General features: G+C 51.6%; 2 protein-coding genes across 2 annotated transcripts in view; one reads left to right on the top strand and one right to left on the bottom strand.

The window, feature by feature from the left end:
* Positions 1–1253: 1253 nt before the first annotated feature.
* On the top strand, positions 1254–7655 carry GP6 (glycoprotein VI platelet). Its single transcript, XM_054710792.1, has 8 exons — positions 1254–1296; positions 2491–2526; positions 2637–2894; positions 4792–5076; positions 5364–5417; positions 6550–6600; positions 6895–6945; positions 7411–7655. The coding sequence occupies exons 1-8, from the start codon at positions 1254–1256 to the stop codon at positions 7653–7655; spliced, it is 1023 nt and encodes a 340-aa protein (XP_054566767.1).
* A 1440-nt stretch (positions 7656–9095) lies between these two features.
* The window catches only part of NLRP2 (NLR family pyrin domain containing 2), a 34784-nt gene continuing 22293 nt past the window's right edge, over positions 9096–21586 (bottom strand). Inside the window, exons 8-13 of the mRNA XM_054710074.1 lie at positions 19954–20118; positions 15198–15368; positions 14178–14348; positions 12745–12915; positions 11050–11220; positions 9096–9234 (exon numbers count right to left, since the gene is read on the bottom strand). Coding sequence (XP_054566049.1) covers positions 9096–9234; positions 11050–11220; positions 12745–12915; positions 14178–14348; positions 15198–15368; positions 19954–20118 — 988 coding nt within the window. The remainder of the gene's footprint in view (positions 9235–11049; positions 11221–12744; positions 12916–14177; positions 14349–15197; positions 15369–19953; positions 20119–21586) is intronic.

Below are 21586 nucleotides of genomic sequence, written 5' to 3'. Positions count from 1 at the left end.
GCCTGTGGCTCCGTCCACGGCGGTCCCACCGGGTTCTGCGGGGCGAGACTCAGCCCTCTGACGCCGCCCCGCCTCCCCCTGCAAACCCGCGGCTCTCCGGGTGCACACACAGGCCGGGGAGAGCCGGGCGGTCGGCCACGTGTCTGTGGCTGCAGGCCCAGCGGGAACCCGCAGAGGGATGTGGGTGGCCGCGGCGCCGGCTCTGCACCCAGCCTGTGTCACAGGAGGGGAAGTCCCCTTCCTGCTGAGCAGGGAGGCGGTCGCTCTGTGTCAAGGGCTCAGAGCGCCGGGCTGCCCCGTCCTGGGCGTGTCCCGCTGTGGCCATCGCCGTCCAGAGCGAGCTGCGGGCTCATGCCCGGGGGTCACTGTTCTGCTTGGACTTGGGGAGCTGATGGAGGAGGCTGTGGAAGGACGAGGATATAGATATGAGGTTCCTTACCCGGCGGCCCTCGGTGGGGTCCTGTGGCTGGTGAGGGATCGAGAGACCACCCTACGGTCATTTTTCTTTCTTTTTTATTATTTTAAAAAAATATATTTTTATTGATCTCAGAGAGGGAGGGAGAGGGAGAGAGAGATAGAAACATCAATGTTGAGAGAGAATCATGGATCGGCTGCCTCCTGCACGCCCCCTACTGGGGATGGAGCCTGCAACCCCAGCATGTGCCCTGACTGGAATCCAACCCAGGATCCTTCAGTCCGCAGGCCGATGCTCTAACCACTGAGCCAAACTAGCTAGGGCTTTTCCATTGATTCTGAGAGAGAGAGAGGAGGGAGGGGGAGAGAGAAACATTGACGTGAGAGAGACACATCAATCGGTTGCCTCCCACACACACCCTGACCAGCACCGGGGATCGAACCTGCAACCCAGGTGTGTGCTCTTGACCAGGAATCGAACCCCTGGCCCCACGGTGCTCGGGGGGCCAGCGCCCTAACCACGAGGCCAGGGCTCGTTGGGGGTTGGATCTGCACGTCTCCAGGGAATGCCAGGCGTCTGTGGGAAGACTGGCATGTGGAAAGTCCCTCCGGCGCCTGGTGGCAGGAGATAAGTGAGGTTCCTTGGAGCTGTGAGCAAGTCATTGCCGGGGGTGAGGGGGGCACAGCTCCGGCCGGATAAGTCTCCATTAGGAAAGGGCGGCGGGGGGAGGGGGGGAGGGCGCTTCTCCCTCTTCTCGTCTGTCCATCCGGTGTCCGGGCTCCAGCCCCTCACAGCTCCCTCCAGGGCTGCGGAGCTCAGGACCGGCCTCCTCGGAGCCATGTCCCCATCTCCGTCTGCCCGGTCTGCCCTCTTCTGTCTCGGTGAGTCCGGAGGGTGGACCTGGGAGACGCTGAGGGGCGGGCAGGGGGGTACCAGGCAGATAGCTGTTTGAACGTGGCACGCGCGATGGATTTCAGAGCAAGAGGCCAGCGGTGAGGGCCCCGCGTTGGGTGGGAGGGACCCCGGGGGTGACCTCTCTGAGTTTTCCCAGTCTCTTCACGGCCCGGGCAGGACATGAAGAAAACATGCTTGGTGTCGGCTCAAACTTTCTCCCACTACAACATCTTTTATCTATTTAATTAATTAATTAAAAAATGTTTTTATTGATTTCAGAGAGGAAGGGAGGGGGAGAGAGAGATAGAAACATCCATGATGAGAGAGAATCATGGATCGGCTGCCTCCTGCACGCCCCCTACTGGGGATGGAGCCTACAACCCAGGCATGTGCCCTTGACTGGAATCGAACCCAGGACCCTTCAGTCCACAGGCTGACGCTCTATCCACTGAGCCAAATCAGTTAGGGCCCACTACAACATCTTTTTTAAAAAAATCCTCACATACTTGGGTTGCAGGTTCGATCCCCAGCCCCGGTCTGGATGTGTGTGGGAGGCAACCAATCGATGTGTCTTTCTCACATTGATGTTTCTCTATCTCCCCTCCCCCCCGCTTTTCCTCCCTCCCTTCTATTCTCCCTAAAAAGCAATGGAGCCTGATGGTGTGGCTCAGTGGTAGAGCATCAACCCATGAACCAGGAGATCCTGGTTCGATTCCTGGTCAAGGGCACATGCCTGGGTTGTGGGCTCGATCCCCAGTGGGGGGCGTGTAGGAGGCAGCCGATAGATGTTTCTCTCTCATCATGGATATTTCTCTCTCCCTCTCCCTTCCTCTCTGCAATAAAAAAATATATATATAAAAAAAATAAAAAGCAATGGGAAAAATATCACCGGTGAGGATTAACAACAACCAAAAGGGGAAATGCTGTCCGTAACACTCACCCTCAACCTCCCCTCCCCCGGCCGCTGCCAACCATTACTCTACGTCCTGTCACTGGACGGATGGCCGCTGCCTCCACAGGGAATATAGAGGCCCGTCACGTTAGCTTCCCTCACTTCCGTTAGGGGCCTGTGTGTCTTCCAAAACCGCCGACCGGAGGCCCAGAATGCCTCCCGGCGTCCCGCCCACAGGAAGTGTGGGTCCCGGACGCCCTAGCCCTGGGTCCTTCCCTTCTGTCCCCAGGGCTGTGTCTGCTGCAGGTGATACAGGCTCAGGACGGTGAGTGGGGACCCCTCCTCGGGGCCCAGCCGGCGGCGAGGGGAGCGGGCAGGGCGGGAGGGCCCGGGGCCCGGCTGACCCCCACGGCCCTCTGCTTGCTTCCCTCCCAGAGCCACTGCCCAGGCCCACCCTCCAGGCCCTGCCCAGCCCCCTGGTGCCCCTGGACAAGCCGGTGACGCTCCATTGCCAGGGCCCGCCCGGCGTGCACTTGTACCGCCTGGAGAAGCTGAGGTCCGGCAAGTATGAGGACAAGGACACCCTCTACATCCCGGCCATGAAGCAGAGCGCGACCGGGCTGTACCGCTGCTCCTACCAGAACGGCAGCCGCTGGTCCCCGCCCAGCGAGCAGCTGAAGCTGGTGGCCACCGGTAACCGGACGGACGGACGGACGGACGGACGGACAGGACGGGGCGGGCGGGCTGTGGCTCGAGGTGCGGCCTCAGGGCTGATGGCGCTCAGTCCTGGGCTCGAAGGGGGTGCGATGGGGGGAGATGGTTATGGTAAACGCAGGGTCTCCAGGGGCTGGGACGAGGGTGGGGCAGGGACGCCCTGGGCTTGCGCGCTAAATGTTGGGGAGGTGGCCCCCCTAATGCAGCCATCCAGGTAAATGACATGTTAGGGCAATAGCTGCTTACAAAGGCCGGTGTGAAGCTCGGCCCGTGTGGCTCCGTGGTTGAGCGTGGACTTATGAACCAGGAGGTCACGGTTCGATTCCTGGTCAAGGGCACAGGCCCAGGTTGTGGTCTCGATCCGCAGTGTGGGGCATGAAGGAGGCAGCCGATCCATGATTCTCTCTCACCATTGATGTTTCTCTCTCTCTCTCTCTCTCCATTACCCTTCCTCTGAAATAATAATAGTAAAAAAAATTAGTGAAGCTCACCTGATGTGGCCTCATTGGTTGAGCACATACCTAGATTTCGGGTTCAATCCCCACTTGGGGCAGGTACGGAAGGCAACCGATAGATGTTTCTCTCTCTCTCACATTGATGTCTCTCTCTCTCTCTCTCTCTCTCTCTCTCTCCAGTGAGGATTTTAAAAAAATCATGCCCTAACCGGTTTGGCTCAGTGGCTAGAGCGTCGGCCTGCAGACTGAAGGGTCCCAGGTTAGATTCCCGTCAAGGGCATGTACCTTGGTTGCAGGCACATCCCCAGTAGGGGGTGTGCAGGAGGCAGCTGATCGATGTTTCTCTCTCATCGATGTTTCTAACTCTCTCTCCCTCTCCCTTCCTCTCTGTAAAAAAATCAGTAAAATATATTAAAAAAAAAAAGAATCTTAAAAAAAAAAAATCAGTGAACTAAACCAGTCAGAGAGAGACAAGTGCCAGATGATCTCACTCATACGTGGACTCTAATGAACAAAATGAACTAACAAGCAAAATAGAGACAGACTCACACGCTAGCGAGAGAGCAGGCTGCCGGCTGGTGTGAGTGTGTGTGTGTGTGTGTGTGTGTGTGTGTGAAGGGCTTGAGCAAAAAAGAGAGAGAAAAATGCATGGACAGGGACCACAGTGGGGTGATTGCCGGGGGCGGGGGGGGGAAAGGGAGGTGGAGGAGGGCATGGGGGATACATGGTGATGGAAGGAGACATGACTTGGGGTGGTGAACACTCCACATGCAGTGTGCAGGTGATGTGTTGTGTGGAACTGTGCACCTGATACCTGCATAATTCATTAACCGGTGTCACCCCAATAACCGGTGTCACCCCAATAACCGGTGTCACCCCAATGCATTCAATTCAAATTTGTTTTTGGTTAATCCTCACCCAAGGATCTTTTCCCATTGATTTTTAGAGAGAGAGAGAGAGAGAGAGAGAGAGAAAGAGAGAGAGAGAGAGATGAGAGAGAGAGAGACATTGATTGGTTGCCTCTCGCATGCGCCCCGACCAGGCAGGGCCCGGGGATCCAGCCTACAACTGAGGTACGTGCCCTTGTCGGGACTCAAACCCGGGACCCTCAGTCTGAGGGCTGACTCTATCCCCTGAGCCAAACTGGCCAGGGCTATGATGTCTAACTTTGTACATTAAAAAAGAAAAAACACACATACGTTTTTATCGATTTCAGAGAAAGGAAGGGAAAGGGAGAGAGAGAGAAACCCCGACGGGCTGCCTCCTGCTCGCCCCCTACTGGCGACCAAGCTGACAGGGCGGGCGTGTGCCCTGACTGGGAATCGAACCGGTGACCTCTCTGCAGGGGACGATGCTCAGCCAACGAGCCACGCCGCGGGCAGCGGCTGCTGTCTTTGCTACCAGAGTCCTCTTGTTCGCAGGGATTTATGACAAGCCCACGCTCTCGGCCCAGCCCGGCCCGGCGGTGTCCCCCGGAGGGGACGTGACTCTGCAGTGCCGGAGCAGATACGGCTTTGACCAGTACGCCCTGTACAAGAAGGGGGACGCCGGGCACTCCAAGGGCGCTGAGCGGTGGTACCGGGCCGACTTCCCCATCATCACGGTGACGGCCGCCCACAGCGGGACCTACCGGTGCTACAGCTTCTCCAGCAGCTCCCCGTACCTGTGGTCCGCCCCCAGCGACCCCCTGGAGCTCGTGGTCACGGGTGAGGGGGTGCAGGCCAGGCCTTCCCGCCTCTGTCTCCGCGGACCCTGATGCCAGCTCCCGGCGGGGGGGGGGGGGGGGCGGACCTAGAGGTGCAAAGGGTGGACTTTATGCCAACGCCCGAGTGTCTTCTCTCCCAGGAGTCCGTTAGGTCTAAAATATACTTTTATCGACTTCAGAGAGGAAGGGAGAGGGAGAGAGAGAAACGTCAATGAGGAGAGAGAATCGTGGGTGGCAGAAAAACACAGCGGACAGGCCGCAGAATTCCCCCTTTTTCTGATTTCTCAGGGATCTCCGGGACACCCAGCCAGGCACCCACAGAAGCACCTTCCTCTACAACACGTAAGTCCTGAGGGTTCGCCCCGGTGTCTGGGGTCCAAGGCACGTGGATCCCCTGTTTTTCATCCTCATCTGAGGACATGTCTGTTGATTTTTACCGGAAGGGAAGGAGGGAGGGAGAGAGAGAAACACTGATCGGTTGCCCTCCTATAGGTGCCCTGACCAGGGATCCAACCCACAACTTAAGGCACGTGCCCTGACTGGGAATCAAACCTACTTCCTGGTGCAGGGGACGACGCTCCGACCAGCTGAGCCACACCAGCCAGGGCCATTGGTCAATTCTTTTTATTATTTGTTTATTTATTAAATTTTTTTTTATTGATTTCAGAGAGGAAGGGAGGGGGAGAGAGAGAAACATCAATGATGAGAGAGAATCATTGATCGGCTGCCTCCTGCAACCAGGGCATGTGCCCTTGACCAGAATCAAACCCAGGACCCTTCAGTCTGCAGGCCGATGCTCTGTCCACTGAGCCAAACTGGCCAGGGCTATTTATTTATTTTTAAACATATTTTATTGATTTTTCACAGAGAGGAAGGGAGAGGGAGAGGGAGTTAGAAACATCGATGAGAGAGAAACATCCATCAGCTGCCTCCTGCACACCCCCTACTGGGGATGTGCCCGCAACCAAGGTACATGCCCTTGACCGGAATCAAACCTGGGACCCTTCGGTCCGCAGGCCAACGCTCTATCCACTGAGCCACACCGGTCAGGGCCCTTGGTCGATTCTTGCTTGTGCCCTGACTGGGGACCACACCCACAATCTTGGGGTATCAGGGCGATGCTCTAACCAAGTGAGCTACCCGGCCAGGGCCATTACTAGTTTAACTTTCACATCGACGGGGTAGAGGAGATGGCCCATCCCTTTACCCTTCCCTTAAAAAACCCCACAAAACTTTATTGTTGAAAGTATTACAGATGTCTCCCCCTCCCCCCCCCATTGATCCCCTTCTAGCCCACACCTGGCCCCACCCCAGGCCATCAACGCACTACCGTCTACTCTGTCCATGGGTGGTGCATATATGCACACAAGGTCTTTGGTTACCTTCTTCCACCCACCTTCTCTCTGAGATTCGACAGTCTGTTCCACGCTTCTATGTTCTTCCTTTTTAAAATTTTATTATTTTTTTATTTCAGAGCCTTCTAAGGACACCACCACCTTTTCAGGGGGGCCAGGCTCTACAACTGGTGAGTAAGGGATTCTCTCTGGACCTTCCTTCTCCTCACCTGTGTCTCTTTTTTTCTGATTTTTAAAAGTCTTTATTGTTGAAAGTATTACATATGCTCCTTTCCCCCATCTACCCCCTCCAGCCCACCCCCGACTCTGCCCCAGGCTCTCACCACCCCACTGCCTGTGTCCATGGGTTATGTATGCATCCAAGTTCTTTGGCTAATCTCTTCCTGTCCACCCAACCACCCACTCCCACCCACCTACTCCCACCTTCCCTCTGATATTTGACAGTTCTTTATTTTTTATCCCAGAGCCTTCTAGGGACACCACCATCTTTTCAGGGGGGCCAGACTCTACAATGGGTAAGGAGTCCTCCTCCCTGGACCTTCCTTCTCCCCACTCTTGTCTTTATCTATAGCTCACTGCTTTCCCTATACGGAAGCGATAGCTCTGGGATCTTGGGGCCCGATACACCCCGTGTGAAGGGGAGGGGAAGGAATGGTATATGGAGCTCAGACTGGGGAAGGCTGAGGTCTTCTAGAGGATCAGAGTAAGATCCATTCCACCTCCACCCCTTAGAGTAGCTTTTTCTCCCACAATCAGCCAAACAATTAGGGAGTATCTGTGTAGGGGGCGGGTTGCATCCGAGGCCTGATATGAAAGAGGTTATACTCAGGGAACTGGGCTTATCTGACCCTGGGGGAGGGGGAGGGGCCCTCCAGGACGGAGGTTGGCATCCCAGTGAGCAGAGAGTAACAGGACCTCAGGTGAGGGAGTACTGCTATGAGAAGCCCACGATGGGGCGCCCGATTCTCTTCATTCCCCAGGCCTCGCCCATCAGGACTACACCAGGGGGAACCTGGTCCGGATATGCCTCGGGGCTGCAATTCTCATACTCCTGGCGGGCATCCTGGTAGAAGACTGGCACAGCCGGAAGAAATTCCCGCTGCGCTGGGTCCCGGCTGTCCACAGGCCGCTCCCGCCCCTCCCACAGGCCCCGAAGTCACAGAGTGGTCAGGACGGGGGTCGACCAGCTGGCCATCCCCAGGGTTTGCCACCATCAGAACCTTAAGACATGGCTGTATCAAAGAGGTCATGAGAGCAGGGAGGGGACTTGGTGTGTGTGTGTGTGTGTGTGTGTGTGTGTATGTGTGTATATGTGTGTGTGTCTTCTTGGTGCTCCGTCAAGGAGCCGTTGAGTCAGTGTCTATTTGGCTTTCTGATTGCTTCTCAGCCTTTAAGGTCAAGTGCACTTGGCTTTCTGTTGATTAACCAAAGAACTTATCTACACTAATAAAAGAGAAACATGCAAATTGACCATCACTCCACTACGCCCACCAGCCAATCAGGAAGGAATATGCAAATTAGGACAAAGATGGTGGCCGCCCAGCTGCTCCAGGCATGGGGTGGCTGGGTGGGGCAGGTCACCTGCTATGAGAGGGAGGGCGGGGGGGGGGGGCCTGCGAAGGGATCTACAGGAGCGGCACTCCAGCTGCAGTGAAAACGAAGACTGCAGACTCCGGAGTCTGCAGCAAAGACGAAGAAGGCAGACTCCGGGCAGAGCGAAGGCCTGGGTCCCGGGTGCCACAGGAAAACCGGTGCTGGAAGCCAAGGGAAGGAAGGCCTATTGCATGAATCTCTTCATGCAACAGGCCTCTAGTATGCCTATATGCATTGCTCATAGACACAGACAATAGGGTGATGAAAGGCTGGGTGGGAACTGGGTGAAGAGGAGCAATGGGGGCGGGGGGAAATGGAGGGCACCTGTAAGACTCTCAACAATAAAGTTAAAAAAAAAAAGAGAACTCCCTCTGCTTGGGACAGAAAAGAATTGAACCAGCAACCCATCAGTTCACTAGACAATGCTCTATCCACTGAGCCAAACCGGCTAGGGCTAGTCACTGATGTCTTGCACATTGAGGCTCTTACAACTTCCTCACCACAACATCATACTTCCACCCTTTTTTCCCCCCCAAATGTTTTCATTGATTTTTAGATAGAGAAATGGAGAGGAGGATAGAAACACTGATTAGAGAGAAACATCGATTGGCTGCCCCCTGCACACCCCTCTACTGGGGATGGAGCTCACCACCCACCCGGGCATGTGCCCTGACTGGGATTCGAACCAGTGACCTCTTGGTGCATGGGAGGACGCTCAATCCACTGAGCCACTGGCCGGGCTCCCTCTTTCTTCAGCTGGCTCCTGGGTGGACCTCTGTGTCTCAGATGGCTCCTGGGTGGACCTCTGTGTCTGGTCTGACTCAGTCAGTGAATACAACCTCCTCCACAAGTGCTTTCACCTTTATTTCTCTTGATAAATTCGTGACTGGGGCAGCTCATCATAATAGGATTAAGTGACACGGGCGTGTCTTGTGTAAGGGGGAGGGTGCAACCACGGCCCATCGGGTCCAGCAGCTCCTGTCGCTGAGTGGGCACACAGTAAGCTCACCCTCGCCTTGAAGATCCGTGGGGACCACGGGACAAGGAATGACACAGGGGGCGAGGGGGGGATTCAGAAAATGAAGTACGCAGAAGAAGGCCTGTTATTTTTGGGTTCCTCGTTGTCCCTCTCAATGGTCAGTTTTGGGTTGCCCTCTTTGATTTCTGCCAGCAGCTTCTGGATTTGGGCGTCAGAATGATCCATCTTCAACCTGGGCGGGGGGGGGAATCGAAGGTTTCTTGTGGTTTCAAGGAGACTCATTCCAGACCCCCCAAGCACCCGCACGTCTCATGCGTTAGGGATTTTCAGTGAAGGGACCGCCTTTATGCTGCCACGTAGAGTTCCATATCGACTTGATAGGGAACACATGGCATCAGGCGACCCTCCTGACGGCATAAAGCCACTGGCGAGCTTTGGGTGCTCGGAGGCTCTTGGGTGATTTTCACGTCCTCCTTGGTGTGGGAGATGGAATTGACGCATGTGCCTGTGACATGGCTCTAACACCTGCCCGCTCCATACCTCACTCTGCCCACTTCTGCTGTGTAGGTGGATCCATACCTCACTCTGCCGACTTCTGCTGTGTAAATGGATCCATACCTCACCCTGCCGACTTCTGCTGTGTAAGTGGATCCATACCTCACTCTGCCAACTTCTGCTGTGTAAGTGGATCCATACCTCACTCTGCCAACTTCTGTTGTGTAGGTGGATCCATACCTCACTCTGTCAACTTCTGCTACGTGGGTGGATCCATACCTCACTCTGTCAACTTCTGCTATGTAGGTGGACCCAGGATGAGACAGACAGACTCAAGCCAAGTCAGCCAGATCAGCTTTTTATCCCCGTTAGGCTACATGATGCTATCTAATGACCATGCTCCATGCTTTTTTTTTGTTATTAATCCTTACCTAAGGGTATTATTTTTCCATTGATTTTTTAAAAAATATATTTTATTGATTTTTTTTTTTGTCACAAAACGGTACCAATTTTAATGGGTCCAAAATGAAACTAATAATTCCCTGCTACTGTCTCCCCCATTTTTATTGATTTTTTTACAGAGAGGAAGAGAGAGGGATAGAGAGTTAGAAACATCGATCAGCTGCCTCTTGCACACCCCCTACTGGGGATGTGCCCGCAACCAAGGTACATGCCCTTGACCGGAATCGAACCCGGGACCCTTCAGTCCGCAGGCTGACGCTCTATCCACTGAGCCAAACCGGTTTCGGCTTCCATTGATTTTTAAAAAATATATTTTTATTGATTTCAGAGAGGAAGGAAGAGGGAGAGAGAGATAGAAATACCCACGATGAGAGAGAATCATGGTTCGGCTGCCTCCTACAAGTCCCCCACTGGGGATCAAGCCCGCAACCCGGGCATGTGTCCTTGACCGGAATAGAACCTTGGACCTTACAGTTGGCAGGCCAATGCTCTATCCACTGAGCCAAACCGGCTAGGGCTCCATTGATTTTTATTTAGGGAGAGAGGAAGGGAGGGAGGGGGACAGAGAGAGACAGAGAAAGAGACAGAGAGGAAGAGAGAGAAAGAGAGAGAGAGGGAAAGAGAAACATCAATATGAGAGAGACACATTGATTGGTTGCCTCCCGCACATGCCCCGACCTGGGCCAGGGATCGAACCTGCATCCCAGGCACATACCCTTAACTGGGAATCAAACCTGAGACCCTTCAGTGATGCTATAACCACTGAGCAACACCACCCAGGGCTAACCATGCTTTATTTAACCTCTGATGATTGACAGCGGCCCCATTTCTAAGATTCACCCCTTGGTAACTATGGTAACTATCGAGCCCGGAACCCCGGGCATGTCCCCTGACCGGGAATCGAACCGTGACCTCCGGGTTCATGGGTCTAATCAAGAGAAGGAATCCACAGACAAATTATCTGGTGACCGAACATCAACGGATTAAAACGGAATGTTAGCGACATACGTGCCTACAAGGAATCCTGTCATTGGTGCTCCCTTAAAATCTACAATCATGGCGCAAACACTGGGGCATAGGAGGGTCATACCTGAGTTTCTGGAGAGGGCAACTCTGAAGTTTCAGGACATCTCCCAGCATCTTTATCCCGCTGTACTCCAAGGAATTCTGGCCCAGGTCCAGACTGACGAGGTGTTGGTTGCTGCTAAGGGCCGACGAGAGGTCTATACAACTAAAAGGGGTAATCGCACACCCCCATAACCTGTAGGCGAAACACAAAAATCCATTCATTCATTCACTCACTCATTCATTCATTCAACCAGTGCTTATTGATACCGTCCCATATGCCAGGCACACTGTTGGGTGCTGGGGATCCAACAGTGACCCACACGAGTCTCCTCCCTCCGAGTTTGGCAATAGGGAACAGAGCAATGAATCTAGTGTGCCATATACTACAAGTCCAACATAAAAGAGGGTTATGAAGCATAAGGGGTGAAGGGAGAAGCTGGGGGTGCTCACTGCCATGGCCGAGGAAGACCTGAAGGGTTAAAGAGAATGAGCCGTACAGAGAGCTGGAGGAGAAGCCCTCCAGGCAGAGCAATAGCTTGTGCAAAGGTCCTGAGGTTGCATCTGCTTGTTAGCATGTAAAGTAACATCAAGGCAGTCGCGTTGAGTGAGCCAGGAAGGGCTGTAGGTGATGCCACAGGTAAGCCAGGGAGGACTGTAGCGGGGGGGGGGGGTCCCAGATAAGAGGGGGCCAGCTCGAAGAAGGCCCTGAGGTCTTGGTAAACCTAGGATTTTACTCGGAAGGAGATGGGGAAGCACGGAGGGTGTTGGTCAGAAGGGTGAGGAAAGTTACACCTTAGATGGCAGTCTTATGGTTGGCTGGAAAACTGTAGGGGACAAAGAAGGCAGGATTCAGACTGATTTGAAAACTCTACCACAACCCACATGTTACCAGTATGTGTGTGGGTGGGTGGGGGTAGAGAACAGATCTAGATATCTGGAAGGGGGGGGGGTAGCATGATTTCAACAAGGGTTAGATTCGATACTTGAACTTATTGATTCCAGAGGGAGAAAGGAAAGGGGGGAGGGAGAGGGAAAGGAAGAGGGAGGGGGGAGAGAGAGAGAGAGAGAGAGAGAGAGAGAGAGAGAGAGAGAGAGACTGAGAGATTTGTTGTTCTACTTATTCATGCATTCATGCGTTGATTCTTGATTGAAACTACAACATTGGCATACGGAACACGATGCTCTAACCAACTGAGCTACCCAGCCAGGGCTATTCTAGAGGCCTTTTAAAATACATAATTGATTAAAAAATATCCTCGCCCTAACGGGTTTGGCTCAGTGGATAGAGCGTCGGCCTGAAAGGACCCAGGTTCGATTCCGGTCAAGGGCATGTACCTTGGTTGAGGGCACATCCCCAGTAAGGGTTGTGCAGGAGGCAGCTGATTGATATTTCTCTCTCATCGATGTTTCTAACTCTCTCTCCCTCTCCTTTCCTCTCTGTAAAAAATCAATAAAATATATTAAAAAAAACATCCTTGTTGTTGAAAGTATTACACAAGCCCCTCTTTTCCCCCCATCGACCTCTTCTAGCCCCCCTGCCCCCACCCCAGCCTTTACCATCCTCCAATCCTTTTTATTATGAGCACATGGCACAATAACATGCCTACATATCTCAATATTGTCATCAATAGAGCAGGGGGTGGGGAGGGGGGGGGGAGATTGCCACACGGATATTTCATTGCAGATGCAGATTCAAGTACAAAAGCCGTGAACTGACCAGAGACGTCTGAGGTGACACAGGGGTTTCCTCAGAGCCTCACACAGAAACTTCACCCCCGTGAATCCGATGTGGTTCAGCCCCAGGTCCAAGTGCGTGAGCCTCGAGTTTTCTTGGAGAAGCGCGGAGAGGGTGATGCAGCCGTCGCTGGTTATGCTGCAGTGGAACAGCCTGGAGATCGAGCGCAGGAAGGAAGGAAAAAACAACACAAAACTGTTAGTCCTCACGGGTGTGACACAACCAAACCATGATCGACAAGCTCAAGCCATGGCTGCAGATTCAATCCCTGGCCCAGGTCGGGGCATGTGCGGGAGGCAACCAATAAAAAAAATACTTATTTAAAAAATATTTTTATTGATTTCAGAGAGGAAGAGAGAGAGGGAGGAGGGGAGAGAGAGAGAGAGAGAGAGAGAGAGAGAGAGAGAGAGAGAGAGAGAGAGAAACATTGATGATGAGAGAGAATCATGGATCGGCTGCCTCCTGCACACACCCTACTGGGGATGGAGCCCACACCTGGGCATGTGCCCTTGACCGGAATCAAACCTGGGACCCTTCAGTCCGCAGGCCGACGCTCTATCCACTGAGCCAAACCAGCTAGGGCTGGACATCAATTCTACAACACATCATCTGTACATTGTATTGTGTGTTCACCCCCCCAAGTTGAGTCTCCTTCCATCATCACTTATCCCCCCTTTACCCTCTTCTACCTCCCCCACCTCCCCTCTAGCACCCACCAAACTGTTGTCTGTGTCCATGAGTCTTTTTTTCCTTCTTCGCTCAATCCCTTCGCCCTTCTCATTCAGCCCCCAGCCCCCTCCCCTCTGACAGCTGTCCAACTGTTCTCTGTATCCAGGTGTCTGTCTCCACTCTGTTTTGTTCTTTCGATTTGTGTTGCTTTAAGCTACTTAGTTTGGGGTCATTTGTTACAGACGCCCTGGGAAATCAGGACAGCTGGCCTGTATGACTTCTACTATAGCCACGGGGCAAAGAATTCCAATCCTACCGTGGTCTGCCACCTTCTACTAGCCCAGTGGTCGGCAAACTCAGGAGTCAACAGAGCCAAATATCAACAGTACAATGATTGAAATTTCTTTGGAGAGCCAAATTTTTTACACTTAAACTTCTTCTAACGCCACTTCTTCAAAATAGACTCGCCCAGGCCGTGGTATTCTGTGGAAGAGCCACACTCAAGGGGCCAAAGAGCTGCATGTGGCTCGAGAGCCACAGTTTGCCGACCATGGTACTAGGGGAAGTGGCCAACTGTATTCCCTAAATCCAGTTATTAGGAAAGTGGTATCTTAGGCATGGAGGGCACACACACACACACACACACACACACACACACACAACACACACACACACACACACACAACACACACACACACACACAACACACACACACACACACACACACACAGCCAGCGGGGACTTACACCAGGGTCTGTAGCTGACATTCCGTGTAGCTCAAGCCCTCGCACAGAAGTCTCACCCCGTGGTCCCCAAGGTCGTTCTTGGCCAAACACAGGTGTGTCAGCCTCTGGTTGACCATCAAAGTGGAGGCCAGCTCCTTGCAATAGGCGGCTGTAAGGTGACAGTTTTCCAGCCTGTGGGAGGGGGAAGCACCACACATACCCACGGTCAGATGGTGAGAACGTTCCCGAAGCCCAACCTTCTTGGCCGAGAGCTCTCCTTGTTGTCAGCAGGGCGGAGTCATCTGGGACGGCTAAAAAGCATCTCCCCCAAACCTGAATGGGATTGCTTGCTGCCAGACAGCTCAGGGCATCTTAATCTGCATGTTATTGCCTCCTGTTGGCCAAACACCGGAACAGCTGTAGGCTATTCCCCAGTCTGACACTGCTTCTGTAAGCCCTACCCTTTGAAACTTTACCTTTTATTTTAAATTTTTAAAAATATATTTTATTGATTTTTTTACAGAGAGGAAAGGGAGAGGGACAGAGAGTTAGAAATATCGAGGAGAGAGAAACATCAATCAGCTGCCTCCTGCACACCCCCCACTGGGGATGTGCCCGCAACCAAGGTACATGCCCTTGACCGGAATCGAACCTGGGACCCTTGAGCCCGCAGGCCGACGCTCTATCCACTGAGCCACACCGGTCAGGGCCCCAATGCCTTTTAAAACTATCTCGTCCCTGGACTCCTTACTGAATCTACACATCAGCTCCTTTCTCCAGATTGCTGAACCCTTTGTAACGCTGGGACAAGAACCCTGGCACTTGTTCATCCCCCACCCTCTCTTGCCGATCACATACGTGATCACAGTGACAAAGAGACAGGAGTGAGAGAGAAGAGATGCACGAGACCCAAAATGGGAACCAAGTGTCTACCTCAGTAGGTTGCCCAGCAAATATGGGTGTTACCATCGCTCTTCTCTATGTGGTCTCCGATCTAAAAAAAAAATGAAGATGCCCCGTGGGAAAAGAGGAGACACTCACGAAAGCCTCTGCAGGGTGCACTTGGGGTGTCGCAAAATCATGTACAGCAGCTTGGCGCCCTCGTCCTGGAACTCATTGGCCGTGAGGTTCAAGCACGTGAGGGAATGGTTCGTCTCGAGGGAGGTGGGGAGATCAGCCCACTGCTCGGCCGTGGCAGAGCAAGACACCAACCTGCAGGAGACATGGGAGGACGTCACCCTGGAGAACCAAACCCTGGACCGTGGCCCCCGTCTCATTCCTCACTCCACTCCGTGATGTGACTCCCTGGACCACACGGTCTGGAGTCGTGGCTGTCACCGTGTGGTCCCAGGACCACCTGCATCACCACCGTTGGACAACCGGCTGGAAGTGGAAAACTCCAGAAACGCTGGGTGTAGGGCCCAGTGATCTGTGTTTTCAGGTGTCCTGCAATCATCACCCAGAAGATGAGTTAACACACATTCTTGGGTCATATACCCAGAACCTGACTGAGAAGATCTTGGTGGGACCCAAGAATTTGGATTTTGAGAAGTTCCCAGGTAGCCCTGGCTGGGTGGCTCAGTTGGTTAGAGCGTTGTCCCGTTATCGCCAAGGTTGAGTGTTTGATTCCCTGGTCAGGGAATCAACCCATGAGTGCATAAATAAGTGGAACAACAAATCAATGTCTCTCTCTTCCTCTCCCCCTTCCTTTCTCTCTCTCTAAAAAAATAAATAAATAAATAAATAAATAAATAAATGGCACCCACATTCAATTTCTGGAAATGAATATTCTTTTTAAAAAATAAATATATTTTGATTTTTTTTTTTTACAGAGAGAGGAAGGGAGAGGTATAGAGAGTTAGAAACATCAATGAGAGATAGACATTGATCAGCTGCCTCCTGCACACTCCCTACTAGAGATGTGCCCTCAACCAAGGTGCATGCCCTTGACCAGAATAGAACCTGGGACCCTTCAGTCTTCAGGCCGACACTCTATCCACTGAGCCAAACCGGTTAGTGTGGAAATGAATATTCTTATTATGGTGCAATGGAATTTCACTGGATGTGTATCTCATGGCCTTTGGGGGCAGGTTTCTAAAAAAATTTGGTTCTTGCCCTGGCCAGGTGCCTCAGTTGGTGGAAACGTCATCCCATACACCAAAAATGTTGTGGGTTTGATCTCCAGTCAGGGTGTATACAGAAGGCAACCCATTAATGTTTCTCTCTCACCTCTTTCTCTCTTTCTCTCTCTCAAAATCAATAAAAACATATCCGTGGGTGAGGATATCCTGGTTCTTCCATTTACTATGCATGAAAATGTGGTCAAGTTACTTAAATTGATGAAACCTCATTCCCATCTTTAAGTTGGGAATAAGTCATACCCTCACATGATAATTTGCATGAAATGCCAACAGAGTGGATGTCACATAGCTCACATTCATGAAAATTCAGTGAAAACACATCCCTCTCTTAAGAGTCTCAACTGTAATAGAGGAACCAAAGTTAACTAGGGACTTGGAACACCAACTAGAACATTAACTGCTTCTGATGAAATAAGCCAAACATGCCAAAACCGGTTTGGCTCAGTGGATAGAGCGTCGGCCTGTGGACTGAAAGGTCCCAGGTTCGATTCCGGTCAAGGGCATGTACCTTGGTTGCGGGCACATCCCCAGTAGGGGGTGTACAGGAGGCAGCTGATCGATGTTTCTCTCTCATTGATGTTTCTAACTCTCTATCTCTCTCCCTTCCTCTCTGTAAAAAATTAATAAAATATATATTTAAAAAAAAAAAAAAAAAAAAAAAAGAAATAAGCCAAACATGTATGGAGTCTTCTCCTTCCACTTTGGGTATCTGCTTATCCACCGAGAAACAAATTAGGGACCCGAATCTTGCAGCGACACAATGTATTTTCCCAGTGAATCCTCGCGGGAAAGAGAAAGGAAGGTCACTGGGAATGATCGATAATGACAGTACCTACTATTGAATGTGTATGTGCTGAATGTGGTTTCATTCCACCCTCAAGTCCTTGTGAGATGGGCGTTATTCTATCCTACCGATGGGGAGAAGACCTAGTTCAATAGCCCAAGATTCTATCAGTAAAGGAAGAGCCATAATTTGAGACCAAGAGGTTACATTAAACTGTGTTTCTGTTACTACTCAAATGTGGTCACGTGAGGGCCAATGGAACCCGATGACGAGTGATGACCACACGGAGAACTTCCCAAGGGGAGGTCTCTCAAACCAGAGGGGTACCAGGAAAGGGAACACCCCATGCTCCCGAAGGGTCCTTTCGTGCAAAAATAAGGCCAGTAGCCCAAGCTGGTTTGGCTCAGTGGAGAGAGCACTGGCCTGTGGACCAAAGGGTCCCAGGTTCAATTCCGGTCAAGGGGACATGTACCTGGATTGCAGGCTCCTCTCTGGCCCAGGCCCTCGTCAGGGCTCATGCAGGAGACAACCAATCGATGTGTTTCTCTCACATCGATATTCCTCTCTGTCTTTCCCTCTCTCTTCCACTCTCCCTAAAAGTCAATGGAAAAAATATCCTTGGGTGAGGATTTAAAACAAAAAGGAAAAAGAAAAAGAAAAGGAAAAAAGGCCAGTAGCTGTTATTCTGAATCATGATGTAGAGAGACATGAGCCACAAACAAATGATGCCTGACAGAGGATGACAGCTCTAAGTTACCTGGGAGTTTGTTCGGACTCAGAGTTATTATGCACAGTTGTCCGAGTTGTCCAGTGATCAACACAAGTGGAAACGAAACTCCAGCTCTCTTTCTATTCTGAGATGTGAACCCTGAGTGGTACTGGTACTGTTGTAATTAAATAGTTATTAATAACTAGAGGCCTGGTGCATGAAATTCATGCACTGGTGGGGGTGTCCCACAGCCCAACCTGCATCCTCTTATAGTCTAGGATCCCTTGCACATGACCGCCTGCCTACTTGCTCTTTACTGCTCGGCTCACTGCTCCTAAGCACTGCTGTGGAGACAGGGCAGGCTCCCGCCACCACCATTGTGTTCACCAGCCATGAGCCCAGCTTCTGGCTCAGCAGCCGCTCCCCCTGTGGGAGTGCCCTGACCACCAGGCTAAGCTCCTGCATGGAGCATCTGCCCTTGGTGGTCAGTGCGCATCATAGCGACTGGCTGTTCTGGTCATTCCGCCGTAATGGTCGTTTCAGCTTTTATTATATAGATAGGAAAGGAACAAAGGGGAAAGCCAGACATAAGCATGGCCATTTGGGCATCTTCACCAGGGAGCTGCAATTTCACACTCCTCAGGGAACCGCCGGTCCATTCCCTCCAGAACACTGGGGGAAGGGGGCCAAAAAAGGGGAGGCAGGCCGAAACCGGTGTGGCTCAGTGGATAGAGCGTCGGCCTGTGGACTCAAGGGTCCCGGGTTCGATTCCGGTCAAGGGCATGTACCTTGGTTGCGGGCACATCCCCAGTGGTGGGTGTGCAAGAGGCAGCTGATCGATGTTTCTCTCTCATCGATGTTTCTAACTCTCTATCCCTCTCTCTTCCTCTCTGTAAAAAAAAATCAATAAAAATAAATATTTTTTTTTTAAAAAAAGGGGAGGCTGACACAAGCCCAGTGAAGTTGGGGTGACATAAGAAGGTGCTTGCCTGTCAGTCAAACCTGGGGACAGAGATGGTTGGCCAGAATAGGCGTGGCCACTACAAACCCATAAAAATTGAGGGGCACATAATCCCCCAAACAAGGGGATTCTCTCTCATGTTGCTCTTGACTCCTGGCTTGTGGGGCTTTTTCGCCCCGGCTTCTTTGCATTTGCCCGTGTTTCCTCTGTAGCCATGTGGCCCTGGGGACACCACATACAACACACCTGGAGACTACAGCTGGGGACACAGGCTAAGCCGGCCTGATGCGGGACCGACACTGCTCCAGCATGGAATGGAAGCTCTGGTCACACATCTTCTAGCCCCACTGAAGTCAGAGAGACACTTGTGATTCCATGGAAATAAAGCTTTCTATGCCCTGGCTGGCGTGGCTCAGTAGTTAGAGCATTGGCCTGTGCACCAGAGCTGAGGGTTCGATTCCTGTTCAAGGGCAGGTACCCGGTTGGCAGGTTCCATCCCCAATCCTCTTGGCGCACACATGGGAGGCAACCAATCAATGTGTCTCTCTCACTCTCACATCAATGTTTCTCTCTCTCTCTCTCTCTCCCCCCTCCCTTTCCCTTCCTTTCCCTCTCTAAAAATCAATGGGAAAAATATCCTTGGGTGAGGATTAAAAATAATAATAAGAAGAAAGCTTTCTTCTTCCTTCCTTCCTTCCTTCCTTCCTTCCTTCCTTCCTTCCTTCCTTCCTTCCTTCCTTCCTCTTGTTAATCCTCACCAGAGAAATTTTTCCATTGATTTTTAGGGAATGTGGAAGAGAGAGGGAAATACACATTGATGTGAGAGAAACACATCAACTGGTTGCCTCCTGCATGAGCCCTGACTAGGGCTCGGGCCGGAAAAAGCCTGCAACATACTTATATGTGTCCTTGATCGGAATCGAACCTGGGACCCTTCGGTCCGCAGGCCGACACTCTGTTCACTGATCCAGACTGGCCAGGGCAATAATAATAAAGCTTTCTACACTATCTTGTCCTCCGATGGGGGCCTCTAGAAATTCTTATTCAGTGGTTCTCCAACAACCCCACCTCTACCGGGAACAGTTTTGTTCCTAATCAGAATAAGAGATCCGCCCCCCCCCCCCCATTTATGCAGAATTGCTGTATAGGCGCGTGGCAGCTGTCTTCATAGGTGGCGGGGTCTCTGTGGTGGCGAGATGTACCTGAGATATTGCAGATTACACTTTGGGTGAAGCAAGGCCCCACACAGTATGGGAAGCATGTTACTCTGATCACTTCCTTCAAGGGTCAGGTGCGTGAGAGTCTCGTAACCACCAAGAATGATGCAGAAGTTCTGGTAAGCATCGGCGGGGGAGACATTTCGGAGGCTAGGGCAGAGAAAACAAAGGTGAGCTCTTGCACCTCTCCTGCACACGCATGGACACACAGGGCTGCCGTATGTTTACACGTTAGAAACGAATTTCTTCTCAAAGTTTCACCTTTACCGAGGTATTGCCAACAAATAAAAATTATACATATTTAAGGCCCACGACGTAATGTGTTGGACTTAATGCTTTTTAAAAAATATATTTTAATTGATTTCAGAGAGGAAGGGAAAGGGAGAGAGAGATAGAAATGATGAGAGAGAATCATGGATCGGCTGCCTCCTGCAAGGCCCCTACTGGGGATCGAGTCAGCAACCCAGGCATGTGCCCTTGACTGGGATCGAACCTGGGACCTTTCAATCCACAGGCCAACGCTCTATCCACTGAGCCACACCAGCCAGGACATGGACTTCATGCTTTGATAGACATGTACCTGGTGAGATGTCACCACCATCAAGCTAATTAGCATATCTGTCACCTCTCACAGACGCTACTTCCTCTCTTTGTTTTGTGGTGAGACCACTTATGATCCAATCTCTTCAGTCTTCTAGAGCTTATTCATCTCGCATGTCTGAAACTCTACCCCTGACTAACATCACATTTTAGAAACGATTAGACACGTCAATTTATTCATTTTTTAAATCCTCACCTGAGGATATTTTCCCCCCATTGATCTTTAGAGAGAGTGGAAGGGAGGGAAGAGGGGGAGAGAGAGAGAGAGGAAGAGAGAGAGAGGAAGAGAGAGAGAGACATATCAATTGGTTGCCTCCCACATGCGCCCCGACCGGGGCTGGGGATGGAACCTGTAATTGAGGTGCATGCCCTTGACCAGAAATTAAACCTGTGACCCTGTGGTGCAGGGGTTGATGCTCTAATCACTGAGCAAAATCAGCCAGGGTGCTTTTTTTTTTTTTTAAATAATCTTCCCTTTAGAATATGTATTTTTCATTGATTCTAGGGAGAGTGGAAGGGAGGGAGGAAGAGAGAGAGAGAGAGAGAGAGAGAGAGAGAGAGAGAGAGAGACATTGATAGGCTGCCTCCCAAATACTCCCTGACCGAGGATCGAACCCATGACCCTTCAGTGCACGAGATGATGCTCTAATCAGCAGAGCCACCCTGGCCAGGGCGACAGCTCCAATGTTCGTTATCTCAAGCTTTTGCCAAAGGGCAGTCAGTCGCTCCGGACAAGAGCTGTTCTATAGCTTTCTTTCTTTTTATTAAATTTATTGCCCTGGCTGGGGGGCTCAGGTGGTGGGAGTGTCCCATACACCAAAGAGTGGCGGTTCGAGCCCCGGTCAGGTCACATACAAGAATCCACCAATGAATGCATCAATATGTGGAACAACAGATTAATGTCCCTCTCTCTCTCTCTCTCTCTCTCTCTCTCTCTCTCTCTCTCAAATCAATCAGTCAATCAATCAAAACAGTAAGTACAAAGTTTGAGTTTTGCAAGATAAAAGAGTTTTGGAGA

This window comes from Eptesicus fuscus, chromosome 21 (genome assembly GCF_027574615.1).
Source record: "Eptesicus fuscus isolate TK198812 chromosome 21, DD_ASM_mEF_20220401, whole genome shotgun sequence".
NCBI lineage: Eukaryota > Metazoa > Chordata > Mammalia > Chiroptera > Vespertilionidae > Eptesicus > Eptesicus fuscus.
This window is presented reverse-complemented; position numbering and strand designations above follow the sequence as displayed.